At 35.8% G+C, this 12,792-nt stretch overlaps 1 protein-coding gene and 2 pseudogenes across 1 annotated transcript; 2 read left to right on the top strand and 1 right to left on the bottom strand.

Annotated features, from left to right (window-relative positions):
- The first annotated feature begins 265 nt into the window (after positions 1-265).
- On the top strand, positions 266-6,958 carry LOC120132668 (annotated as a pseudogene).
- Positions 6,959-9,061: 2,103 nt separating this feature from the next.
- LOC120132667 lies at positions 9,062-9,490 on the bottom strand (annotated as a pseudogene).
- A 1,269-nt stretch (positions 9,491-10,759) lies between these two features.
- On the top strand, positions 10,760-11,421 carry LOC120132666 (probable xyloglucan endotransglucosylase/hydrolase protein 6). Its single transcript, XM_039149380.1, has 2 exons — positions 10,760-10,791; positions 11,040-11,421. The coding sequence occupies exons 1-2, from the start codon at positions 10,760-10,762 to the stop codon at positions 11,419-11,421; spliced, it is 414 nt and encodes a 137-aa protein (XP_039005311.1).
- The last annotated feature ends 1,371 nt before the right edge of the window (positions 11,422-12,792 follow it).

Genomic DNA, 12,792 nt, shown 5'->3' with positions numbered 1-12,792 from the left:
ATAACTTTAAAGATAAACTAATAAGCTAATTTTTTACTATACTGGCCTATTGGGTAAATTTTGCGCACTAATTGCTTTTAATTGCAAATTTTTGGGCTTAAAATCCAAGACTTTAAGATTCATAATACTCGCTCCTCTATAGATTTCAAGGTTCTTCTGTTATCTACCTTAACAAATTTCAGATTAAGCAAAAAAAAATTAACGAAACATTAAAAACTAAAAAAAGAATAGCGTAAATGCTCCGTTTATCCAATCAAACCGGAAGATGAAGCAACAAGTAGCGCTTGTAGCGGTGACGACGACGGCCGCCACTGTCATGGCGGTGGTAGCTCTTGTGAAACAATATAGGAAGGCGAAACAGGATCAACAGTGGGGCAAATGTCAACGGATCATGCGTAAATTTGCGAGGGAATGTGCCAGTCCGGTCCCCAAGTTATGGCAAGTAGCCGACGCTATGGTTTCAGACATAGCGTCGTCGCTTTCTTCGTTGGACAAAGCGAAAACTAGCCTTGGTTGTTTCCTACGCCTCTCCTCTTCCCACCGGATAAATTTGCTTCGACTCTTCGTTTTTTCTTAAATAGACATGTATGTGCATGGACAGATCTTTCGATTTCGAGAACTCATGCAGTACGTAGAACTCGTATATAGTTATGTTCGAGTCCGAATAACATAGATATTAAAGCTGTTAGAATGGTGGCAAGATTGAGGAGAAGAAGATGTATTATGGTTTGAACATGAAACGAATTGTTGGGAAATAAACCAAGTACAAGTAATTTCCCTATAACCAGATTAGTGAGAATGCAAAATAAAAGCGGAAAAATAATACCCGAAATAGATAACGGAGTTCAGCCAGTTGTGCTTACGTCTCCGGACTGCTGCAGATCTTTTACTAAGAGAGAAAATTTACAGGTGTTTACAAAACACTCACTACTCACAAGAAAACTCTCTAGTATTGGGAGAAAGAAATGATTTTTGGGATGGTTTTGAAGCTAAATGAGCTAGGGTATTTATAGTTGAAACTTAAGGACTTAATCTTGTAAATACCCTAAAACCTAGGGATTAATTATGATTATCCCATTATCATTTTTCAACAAACATCTACCAAACTTTGAAAAACTATTTTTCAAAGAAACATTTACCAAACTTTGAAAACCATTTTCAAAGAAACATTTACCAAACTTTAAAAACCATTTTTTCAAAGTTGGTTACCAAACTTGAAAACCATTTTAATACTTTCAACAATCTCCCACTTGAAGACTGATTTTAATCTGTCTTCACACCTCGATCAATGCAACAACTTTTCTAGTCTTGTTACTCTAGCATGCCAACTGAAGTTAAACACAACTTCAGTTTGTCTGTAGTCATCGTATTTGTCAACATGTCTGCCGGATTTTGAGCTCCACTGATCTTTTCAAGTTTCAAAATCCCATCTTCCAGAAGAGACCGGATAAAATGATATCGCAATTGTATATGCTTTGTCCTGGAATGAAAAGACGGATTCTTTGCTAGATGTATAGCACTTTGACTGTCGCAATACAAGACATTGTTATCTTGTTTCTTGCCTAACTCTTCCAAGAAACTTTGGAGCCAAACCATCTCCTTGCTAGCTTCCGTAACAGTGACATATTCTGCTTCAGTTGTGGAGAGAGAAACTATCTTCTGTAGTTGAGAAACCCAACTCACTGCGGTTCCTCCTAGAGTATAGACATATCCTGTAGTGCTCCTTCTGATGTCAACATTTTCGGCTAAGTCATCATCTACATAGCCTGTCAGTATCGTATCTCCACCTTTGAAACAAAGTGTTTTGTTTTTGGTACCCCACAGATATCTGAGGATCCATTTGACTGCTTCCCAGTGTACTTTGCCCGGATTATTCATGTGTCTGCTAAAAACTCCCACTGCTTGAGCAATATCTGGTCTGGTACAAACCATGGCATACATCAGACTTCCAATTGCTGAGGCATACGGCACCTTCACCATGTGTGCACGTTCTTCCTCCGTCTTTGGTGACTGTTCTTTGGAGAGTCTGAAATGAACACCTAAAGGTGTACTTACTGGTTTAGCATCTTGCATGTTAAACCTGGAGAGTACTTTGTTGATGTACTCAGCCTGTGATAATATCAAAGTCCCCGACTTTGTGTCTCTCTTGATCCTCATCCCAAGAATCTGCTTTGCAACGCCCAGATCCTTCATAGCAAACTGCTTTGACAATTTTTGCTTCAAGTTTATAATCTCTTGCATGTCTGAGCCTGCAACGAGCATGTCATCAACGTACAACAATAAAATAATGAAGCTATTGTCGAACCTCTTGATGTAGCAACAATGATATGCTTGGCATCTGGTAAAACCACTACTACTCATGAAACTATCGAACTTCTTGTACCACTGTATAGGAGCTTGTTTTAAACCATACAAGCTCTTCTTCAACCTGCATACCAGGTTTTTCTTGTCTGCCTCTATGAAGCCTTCTGGCTGCCTCATATAGATTTCTTCCTCCAAATCACCATGAAGGAAAGCTGTGTTTACATCTAACTGCTCAAGATGTAAATTCTCTGCAGCTACAATTTTCAACACCAGTCTGATTGTAGACAGTTTCACGACTGGAGAGAAAATTTCATTGTAGTCAATACATTCTTTTTGCTGAAAACCTTTGACAACCAATCTCGCTTTGTAGCGTTTGCTCCCATCGTGCTCTTCTTTGATCCTGTAAATCCACTTGCTGTGAAGCGCTTTCTTACCTGGTGGTAATTCAGCTAATTCACACGTCTGATTTGACAAAAGCGAGTCCATCTCATCTTTCATAGAAGACTTCCACTTGACTGAATCCTCCACTTGTATTGCTTCATTATAGCACTCTGGTTCACCATTGTCAGTCATCAACAAGTAGTGCAAAGAAGGAGAATACCGTTGGGTTGGTTTAGGAATTCTGGAGGAGCGTCTTAGATCCGGTGTGCCTGGTTCTTCTTGAACTGCTTCAGGACTGATCTGAACATCATTTCCAGAAATCTCCTCAAACTCAGCAAATTCATTTGTTTCAGCTTTGGTATTGGAGCTGCTTGATTCTATAGTTGACCTATCTTTGTACATCACATTCTCATTGAAAATGACATCTCTGCTTCTAATGATCTTCCGATTTTCATAGTCCCAAAACAGGTAACCAAACTCATCACCACCGTAACCAACAAATACGCATTTGTTGAACTTGGCATCAAGTTTACTTCTTTCAGCAGAGTTTATGTGTACATAAGAAATACAACCAAACACTCTTAAGTGTGAAAGGTTTATTTCTTTCTTGCTCCAAGCTTCCTCTGGTATTCCGCCATCCAAAGGAACTGAGGGCCCACGGTTGATCAGGTAAGCTGCAGTGTTGATAGCTTCAGCCCATAGAAATTTGGGCAATCCGGCATGTATCCTCATGCTTCTGGCACGTTCATTCAGAGTTCTGTTCATGCGTTCTGCTACGCCATTCTGCTGCGGTGCTATGGGAACTGTTGTCTCCATCTTGATCCCATTGTTTGCGCAGAAATCTCTGAATCTACTATCTCTGTACTCTCCTCCATTGTCAGACCTCAACTGCTTGACTTTTAAACCAGTCTCATTTTCCACCATGGCCTTCCATTTTCTGAAGGTATCGAAGACTTCTGATTTCTTCTTCAGAAAATAAACCCACACCTTCCTTGTTGAATCATCGATGAAGGTGACATAATATAGTGAGCCTGCAAGAGATGAAACTGGGGATGGTCCCCATACATCAGTATAAACCAATTCTAACATTTCTGCCTTGGGTGTCTTGCCAATCTTTGCAAAACTGACTTTCTTTTGTTTGCCAAAGATGCAATCCTCGCATAGTCCGACATCTACATTCTTTAGATCCGGCAGCTTCCCTTTTGACAGAAGTATCTTCATTCCTTTCTTGCTCATATGGCCAAGCCTTTGGTGCCATAGGTTTGATTTTCCATCAACATCTGCTACTGCAATGATATTCTCTAAATTTGAGGTTACATAGAGAGTCCAGTCTTCTTACCACGAGCAATGACGAGTGCTCCTTTGGTAATCTTCCATTCACAGCCTGAAAAGGTTGTACTGTATCCTTCTCCATCAAGTTATCCTACAGAAATCAAATTTCTTTTGAGACCAGGAATATGTCTCACTCCTGTCAGCTTCTAGGTGGTCTGGTTTGGCAGCTTTAGTCGGATGTCTCATTTTCCGACGATCTTCAAGGTTTCATCATCAGCAAGATGAACCTTCCCAAAATCACCACTGACATAGTTCTCCATGATTTCTTGGCATGGCGTGGAGTGGAAAGATGCCACTGAATCCAAAATCCATGATTCAATCAGACTGTTGACGCTTAAAATCATAGCATCACCTGTCTCCTCCGTCATGTTGGCAGATTCCTGTGCGCCGGTATTTTTCTTTGGTGCTCGACAATCTCTTTTGAAGTGGCCCTTCTTGCCGCAATTATAACAGGTAAAATCTTTATTTCATGTTCTTGATTTTCCCCTTCTGGATTTCGATCTGCCACGATTTGAATTTCTTTCTGAAGTTCTCCCTCTGGACTCCGTGTGCAAGGCTGAGGAGGTTGATGCTTCACCCGATTCTCTCCGTCGAATTTCTTCGCTCAGTACCAAATCCTGAACATCGTCGAATTTTAATTTGTTGTTTCCCGACGAACTACTGACTGCTGTAACAGTAGCATTCCAACTGTCTGGTAAAGATGATAAGAGAATTAAAGCTCGAACTTCATCATCAAATTCAATTTCCACTGAACTCAACTGGGTTGTGATTGTCTTGAGTTCATTTAGGTGTTGTGCCACCGATGCCCCTTCCGTCATCCGCAAATTAAATAATCGCCTCATCAAATGAACTTTGTTTAAGGCCGATGGCTTCTCATACATACTGGAGAGAGCCGTCATAAGACCCGCCGTGGTCTTTTCCTTTGCTATGTTGAAAGCAACATTGCGGGATAACGTCAGTCGGATAACTCCGAGGGCTTGTCTGTCGAGAAGAGCCCAGTCTTCATTCTTCATGCCCTCTGGTTGTTTTCCTGAGATGGGTTGATATAGATTTTTCTGGTATAGAAAATCTTCAATTTGCATCTTCCAAAATCCAAATTCCGCACCATCGAACTTTTCAATTTTCACATTCCCTTCGTCTGCAGCCATCGCTCCCACTCGAATCTGGCTTCGTTTGGATCATTTCTGACAATTTCCGCGAACCGCTGTGTATTAGAACACCTCCGTCGACAAACTCGTATCGCCGACCGAATTTCACTATTCACGAAATTCACTATTCACGTGAATAGTAACCCGAATAGTAATCCCGCAAAAAATTAACAGAATTCACAACCAAAAACTCTGATACCAGTTGTTGGGAAATAAACCAAGTACAAGTCAAACAACGTTTTTGATGATATGTGGGAAACTTTCAGGCAAAAACGAGCCCATTACTGACTTACATGTCGAGGATGTTCCTATTCCTCCGAATGTCATGGTTGGCACCTCATAGGTACACTTTTATGGACATTAATCCCGACAATTTTATTTTATTCTAAAATATTCTTATTCGATACATATTCGTATCGATGATCACGATCTTTAGGAGTTATACGACTTCATGGCATCGGAGATTGCTAAATTCATCTCGACACATCCCGGGAACCGTGACGGAACACTAGGGTCACCGGGAAACGATAAGAAACTCGGGTTTACATTGTCATCTGCAGAGGATGAATCTACAGCCATATCCGGTTCGGTCATTACATTGAAGAATTTCTCTGCAGATGCCACAGTTGAGTGAATCCCAACTTTGAACTTAACATGTTCGTACTTAGCCTAATTTTTGTCAATCTATCACTTTGTGGACACCGGGGGGAAAATGAAATGGTCAGTGGACTCAATCAAGCACTCGACAAACATGATTTGAATTTTCGAGTTCATGTGTTAGTAAGCATATTCATTTTCTTTCCTTGCTCGAATAACATTGTTTGTAAGAGCCGATTTTCGAGTTGATTCAGACTCAAGGACTGAGCAGGTCAACGATATCATTGGAAATTTAGCCGTTGGTCGATACTACGATCAAGACTGTGTGGCTGCAATCACCTTAGGCAAGGGCACCAACGCTTTTTATATCGATGCCGTGCAATCGGCTCCACGATGGCGCGACTCATTGCCGAGAAAGGCGAGATAGTAAGTGACTTGCTCAGTTGCTTTGATTTTGAACCAAAATTTGATATCAGTGCCCTGCTCCATAGGTTATTAGCATGGATTGGGGAAACTTCAATTCATGCCATCTTCCAATAACTCAGTATGATTCTTCTTTAGACGCCGCCAGTTCAGATCCCGGCAATCGGGTAATGTACATAATCTTGAATCGAAAGCATACATGTATAGACTTTGAAACTCTTTTTTCATCATGACATAAGTGTTCCGTCGACCTCTCAGATCACGAATTCGACACCAATCCTGAGTCCTGATTTCAGTTGTATCAGACTTATGTTAGGTACAGGCATAGTGAATATCATTAATGGTCAATTAGTTACAAAACAGACATGCATGGCTTGCATATTACAAGTTCTGAAGTTCCTTCAACAACAATAGATCTTATATTCTATGCTAAACCAATCAAATAATAAATTTGATAGATAGAAAAAAATTAGAGAAAAGTAACAAATCTGGAAAATGTGCTAACAAAGAAAGCTCATAATCCATGAATTTTGTGTGGTCGTCTGCCTTAGCTTTTTATGAATTTATTGTTATTATTAGGCAAAAATGCATCATAGTCATGTACTTTTTTGAAAAAACCAATGTGGTCATCATATTATTTTTTTCTCTCGATGTGGCCTTCTAACTCAGAAAATAAACCCAATGTACTGATGTGACGTTCCACGGTACTGATGTGGCAGTCCACGGTGGTTGATAACGTGGTAGATGACATGGCAAATAGGCTAAATTGGTAATTCAAACAAGGCAGATGGATTGTCATGTCAACAACGTGAAATGTCATGCCATCACTATAATGATCAACGACAAAAAACGTTGATCAAAGGGTCACATTGAGTTTTTTTTTTTGAGTTGGAAGGCCACATTGAGAGAGAAAAATAATATGAGATCCATATTGATTTCCCCCCCCCCAAAATTACATGGACCTCTGATGTCTTTTTCCCTTATATTTATTATTAGGGTAAATTACGTATTTAGTACATAAACTATCAGTTTTGATCCGTTTTAGTACCTAAAATATCATTTTTTTTCAAAGTCATACCTAACGTTTAATTTTTGTTACATTTTAGTACATTACCGTTGTAAACTTAACGACACTGTATTTTTTTAGTAAATTACATCATTCATCACACAACTTTGTTTTCACTCATGTTTTGGTACTAAAATTCAAAAAAATTCAATTTAATTACTCAACTTTCAAATTGCTCCTATTTTAATCACTCTAATTTATTTTTTTAATATTTTTTTGTGATATGACATTTTTTATTATTTTATTAACACATAATTAAAGATAAAAAATAAATTTGAAAGTCAAAGTGATTTAATTAGGAGTAATTTGAAAGTTAAGTAATTAACCTGGAAAAAAAAAAGTAAACTTTAATGACCAAAATAGGAGTACAAAGATAGTTGAGTGATGAGTGATGCAATTTATTCATAAAACAAATGTCACGTGCAAATAATTACCTGTTAAGTTTTTAACGGTGAGATTCTAAAAGGAAATAAAAACTAAACGTCAGATATAGTTTTGAAAAAATTGAAAGTTTAGATATTAAAACATATCAAAATTAATAGTTTAGGTATTAAATGTGTAGTTTATCCTTATTATTATTAGTTGGTGAACTTCTCATTGTCTTTATTGAACTTTGCAACAAAAACATTCCCTTTAAGCTTTGGAATTTGGAGTGTTGTAGGTCTGTAGAAGAACATGGGGAGACGGTGCCCCATCTTCCCACGTGACTTACCCCATTTCTACGCTTCATATTCTTTCCCTATGTTTAAAATTGCAGATGCAGGTTTCTCAAACTGGATATTATTAAAAGAATTTAAATTGATTGATGGTGAGTCTCTTGGCATAAATTTTTTTCATGCACAATGACTCGAACTTAAAACCTTACTTAAACGATATCAAACTGTTTATCATTTGAATAAAACCCTATTAATTAAATATATGATTTTAGATACCGATAATTTTTGTATGATAAAAATAATGTACAAATGAAATCGTTAAATATATTGCATTTGATTTAAGAGTAAACCGTTAAATCGTTAATAATATAATGACATGACTATCAATTTCCGACATGGGTGACAACTATCATTGTAGACACCTCATCAAAATAGTGTTCTTTTGATCCGTCTGTTAACGATCTAACAATCCAATGAGATAATTAAAATAAAAATAAAAATTTAATATTATAATTAATAAAATTAAAAGTTCAATGATATAAATTATATACCACCTAAATTTTAGTGGCATTTGATGTAGCTTAACCTTGATTTAAACATAAATTAGCACCTGCAAACGTATGGAAGTTGTCCCTGTGTCCTGTCTAATCAAAAGGACAAGGGGGCAGAAATGCACTGCTAATGAAATATCCCATCAACTTTCTTGTTTTATTCACTTCAAAGAAAACTCAATTTCATTTCATTTTGCTTTTATTCTTTTATTTCCCTTACGTAAAAACATAAATTCTCGAGAATTTTTATTCCGTTAAATTAAATTATACATACAAAAACCTTCATAATTTTGCTTGCTTATCATCCCATGGATATTCTGCAACTGAGGCTTCAGTTAACCAGAATTCATTGGCTCCATATTCATATTTTTTTGCTTCAAATCAGACCAGGTTTTGTCTTGTCGATAAGACCACTCTTTAGATACCTTATACGTATATACAATTATACATACGGTCCAAGGAGGATCTGATTGCACACTAATTACATCTAAAACATTCTGACAATCCGTTAAATATCTATTTCTCTTACAGGGTTACACAGATTTACATGGTTCAAGAACCAAAGACACTGTAATGCATACACCCACACATATACATATATGTTCAGGGGTTGAAGATGAAGCTGCCACATTTGCCTTTCCAGCTCAAGGGCTTGTAGTTAGAGTTGTAGTCACCACCACCTTTTCTTGCATAAGCAAAATCAGAGATGGATGTTGAAGATGAACGCTCGTTTCCGTCTCGGACCTGTGGGTTCGTAGTCACCACCAACTGCATCTTCTCTCGCATCGTGGCGGCCTCGAGCCTATCGGACCCCTCAACACCATCGCCTCTTCTTCATTTCTTGTCTATTATCCAAATTCAGAGCACAGATTCAGCACAAAATGATTAATGAATGATAGTTTTCGTTTTGAGGAGAAGAAAAAAACTGATCAAGCTTACCTTGGATTTACCTTCGGCTTTGTATCTCATTTGGGTTGCGGTTAAAATCACGAGAAGAAGAAGGGAAATAAAGCACTGCCTCCTGCAAACCATTTTGTGTGGATGGAAAGAACAACGGAAGGAAGGAGATGAACTAAATAGTAAAAAAGAAATAAGAGAACAAAGAGGGTGGAATTAGTGAATGAGTTGGGAGCACAAACTCTGAAGGAAATGTCGCTCTCTGATGAAATGATGGGACATTGAAGGGGCAAATAAGTTGGGCAGAAACCAAAGGAAAAAGAAAGAAAGGGAAAGAACCTTATTTTATTATTATTTTCATCACCATTAACATCGATTCTTGAGACCTTACCTCAAGCTACAAGACGAACAAAGATTTTGAGAAAAGCAGTGAAGGGGAAGAAGACAACTGGGAAACCAAAGAAATGCATCAGACAGCTTCCCACCAAATTCATACAAAAGGACATGAAATCACAGCTGTGGGGGGAATTGGGTTTTCGCTTTCATTCGATCTGTTGCCATTAAAAGTTTAAGAAAAGATTGAATTGTTTTGTGATTTCTGGTGTGCGTGCTGTCACTTCCACCGTATCTTCTTTTTTGATGCCCATCCGTGGAGAAAAGAACGACAGAGTAATATAGATGTTTAATGATTACTTTATAATTACTCCATTATATTGTTGTATTTTTATAATGGATATGACAGTTTAATGATTAATTTCATGATACGTTTAATTCAATGAATGTAAGATTATTAGTAAAAATATGATTATCGGTAGAAATAAGATTAATAGAAATATTGTATTTTTTGTTTGGTTTGTTTAGCAAGAATGTAAAATTACATTGTTTGGTTAAATAAATAAAAGATTATTGTAATGTATATTTTAACAAATTGTCCTTATTATATATTTATTTTTTAACAAGTTGAATTCTACTATAATTTTACTATAATTAATTTATATATTTTCTTTAAAAAATTTAAATTCATAAAATTTATATAATTTTTTTTACAAAATTGAAAAGATAAATAGGTTTAATGAAAGGATAAAATTTTATTTTAACCCTTGAACTTCATATAAAATTTTAATTATGGATTTTTTTTGTAAATCTAAAATAGTTTAAGGATAAATTTGTAATTTAACTTTCGTAGATTTTTTTTTATTCAACGATAGAAGAAGATATTTTTGGAAAAAAATGTATTTTAGTCTAAAACGTCGGTAATCTAACAATACCCAAGAGAAGAGGGTAATCACATTCCCGATAATATACCCCCAAAATATCACTATTGAGAATAAAAGATTATCGGGGACTGAAAATGTTTGTCAACCAAATAGGGGGAATGACATTTCATTCTCCCGGTAATCTAATATGACGCCAACTAAACGCCCCCCTCATAGTTTGTATTTTACTTAATTATTTTTAAAGTTAATTGCGGTATTTGTCCATGAACTATGACCTTACTTTTAAATTGAGCCCTAAATGTTTGACTATTCAAATTCCATCCTCAAACTATGACTCTAATTATAAATTAGTCCCCAAAATTTTGAACATTTCATATTCATCCCTAAAATATGAGTCTCATTCTATATTAACCCACAAACTTTTAAATGTTCTAATTTTATTGTTGAAGATCTGAATGATTTAATAGGTTTTATGTTGATGAAGTGCCGATTAGGGTTTACAAGAACAGCGAGAGTAGAAATATCCCATGCCCGAAGCTTCAGCCGATGGGAGTTTATTCAACTTTGTGGGAGGCTGATGATTGGGCAGCAAGGGGAGGTTTAGAGAAAATCGACTGGACCAAAGCTCCATTCATAGCTTGTTACAAGGACTTCGACGTCGATGGATGTCCAGTTCCGGGATCGGCCGCAAGCGATGGGAACCGGTGGGAGGGCACCGCTTATCAAGCCCTTAACGCCATGGAAGCTAGGCGATACCGGTGGGTTTGTATGAACCACATAATCTACTATTACCGCACCGACAAGTCAAGATACCCGGTTACCCCACCGGAGGGCACGGCCGGAAGCTAAATTGTCCGGTATAATGAATATACCATACGTTTCATGTCATGTATTTTACGTACATATAACTCCCTTTATAAAATAATAAAGCCTTGCAAAAATTGGGTATTTGGGAAATCAGTTATGCTTTGTGGAAGTGAAAATATGCAATTGGTGCAGATTATTTTGTGCCAATAAAAGCTTTCTTCAAAAGATATATATATATTTTTTTTGAGCGTTTAGTTTTCAATTCTCAGCCTTATGCAACAATTTTATGTCAATAAAAGCTTTTCAACCTTTTAAAATTATATATATATATATATATCATAAATATATACAAGTATATGAAAAGACTTTTATTCTTGTACCCAAAAAAAAGACTTTTATTCTATATATATTGTTATTGTAACATTTTTGCATAAAATAAAATTCAAGATACTTTAATATATAATAATTTCCGCTACTAAAACGAACTAAAATTGATAGTTTAAGTACTAAATATGTTAAGTTCTTAATAGTAAGGTACTAAAATGAAATAAAAATTAAACGTCAAGTATGATTTTGAAAAAAATTAAAAATTTATGTATTAAAACGAGTTAAAACTAATAATTTAAATACTAAACACGTAGTTTATCCTTAAGGAATTTACAGTCCGCTTCTCAGTTCTCTCTGATAGAATCAGCTTGGGATCTCTATAACGAACAACACTACGCAATTTTGAATTACTTGCACCACAAGCTTTAATCTGACTGTAAATCAAGCAACCAAGTTGGCCAAGGACGAAACCTTATGGTAAATATGTTATCGAGTGAGAAGGATTAACATCCGAGGCGTCTATTCCAAGGATAATACCAAATTAATATATTTTTTTTGTAATTTTATCTTTATTTTATTATTTTAAAAATATTTTCTTCATGGCTTGTCGGATTCATTCAGTAATTGGTGATAAAATGCTGCTTCAAGTTGTATGCCATAACCCTAAATTTTATATCTACAAATATTGCTTAAACCGATGATTAATATTATTATATGATGTTTTCTTTTTATATTTTATGCTTAAAAATAATTAAAAATACTAAATATGAATTAAACACGTGAATAATAAAATAAATTAAATTAAAATAATTTGTATCTCTATAATATCTAATTTAAATTAGTCGAATAAATCTAATTTTATTTATTATAAAAAATTAGAAAATAATGGATAATTAGTAAGTATAAAATTACTAATTAACATCAGAATATGATTAAATTCATAAGAATCCATGAGTAGAATAATATTGGAAAGAGAAACATCAGAATAATCCCAACATAATACCAGACAAACACAAGTGAGATATCCATGAAGATTAGTAATTAAATTTGTTGACGAAAACGGGTAAAGAAAACGAAAGAACACGA

Source organism: Hibiscus syriacus, unplaced genomic scaffold (assembly GCF_006381635.1).
Source record: "Hibiscus syriacus cultivar Baekdansim isolate YM2019G1 unplaced genomic scaffold, ASM638163v2 tig00110569_pilon, whole genome shotgun sequence".
Lineage (NCBI taxonomy): Eukaryota > Viridiplantae > Streptophyta > Magnoliopsida > Malvales > Malvaceae > Hibiscus > Hibiscus syriacus.
This window is presented reverse-complemented; position numbering and strand designations above follow the sequence as displayed.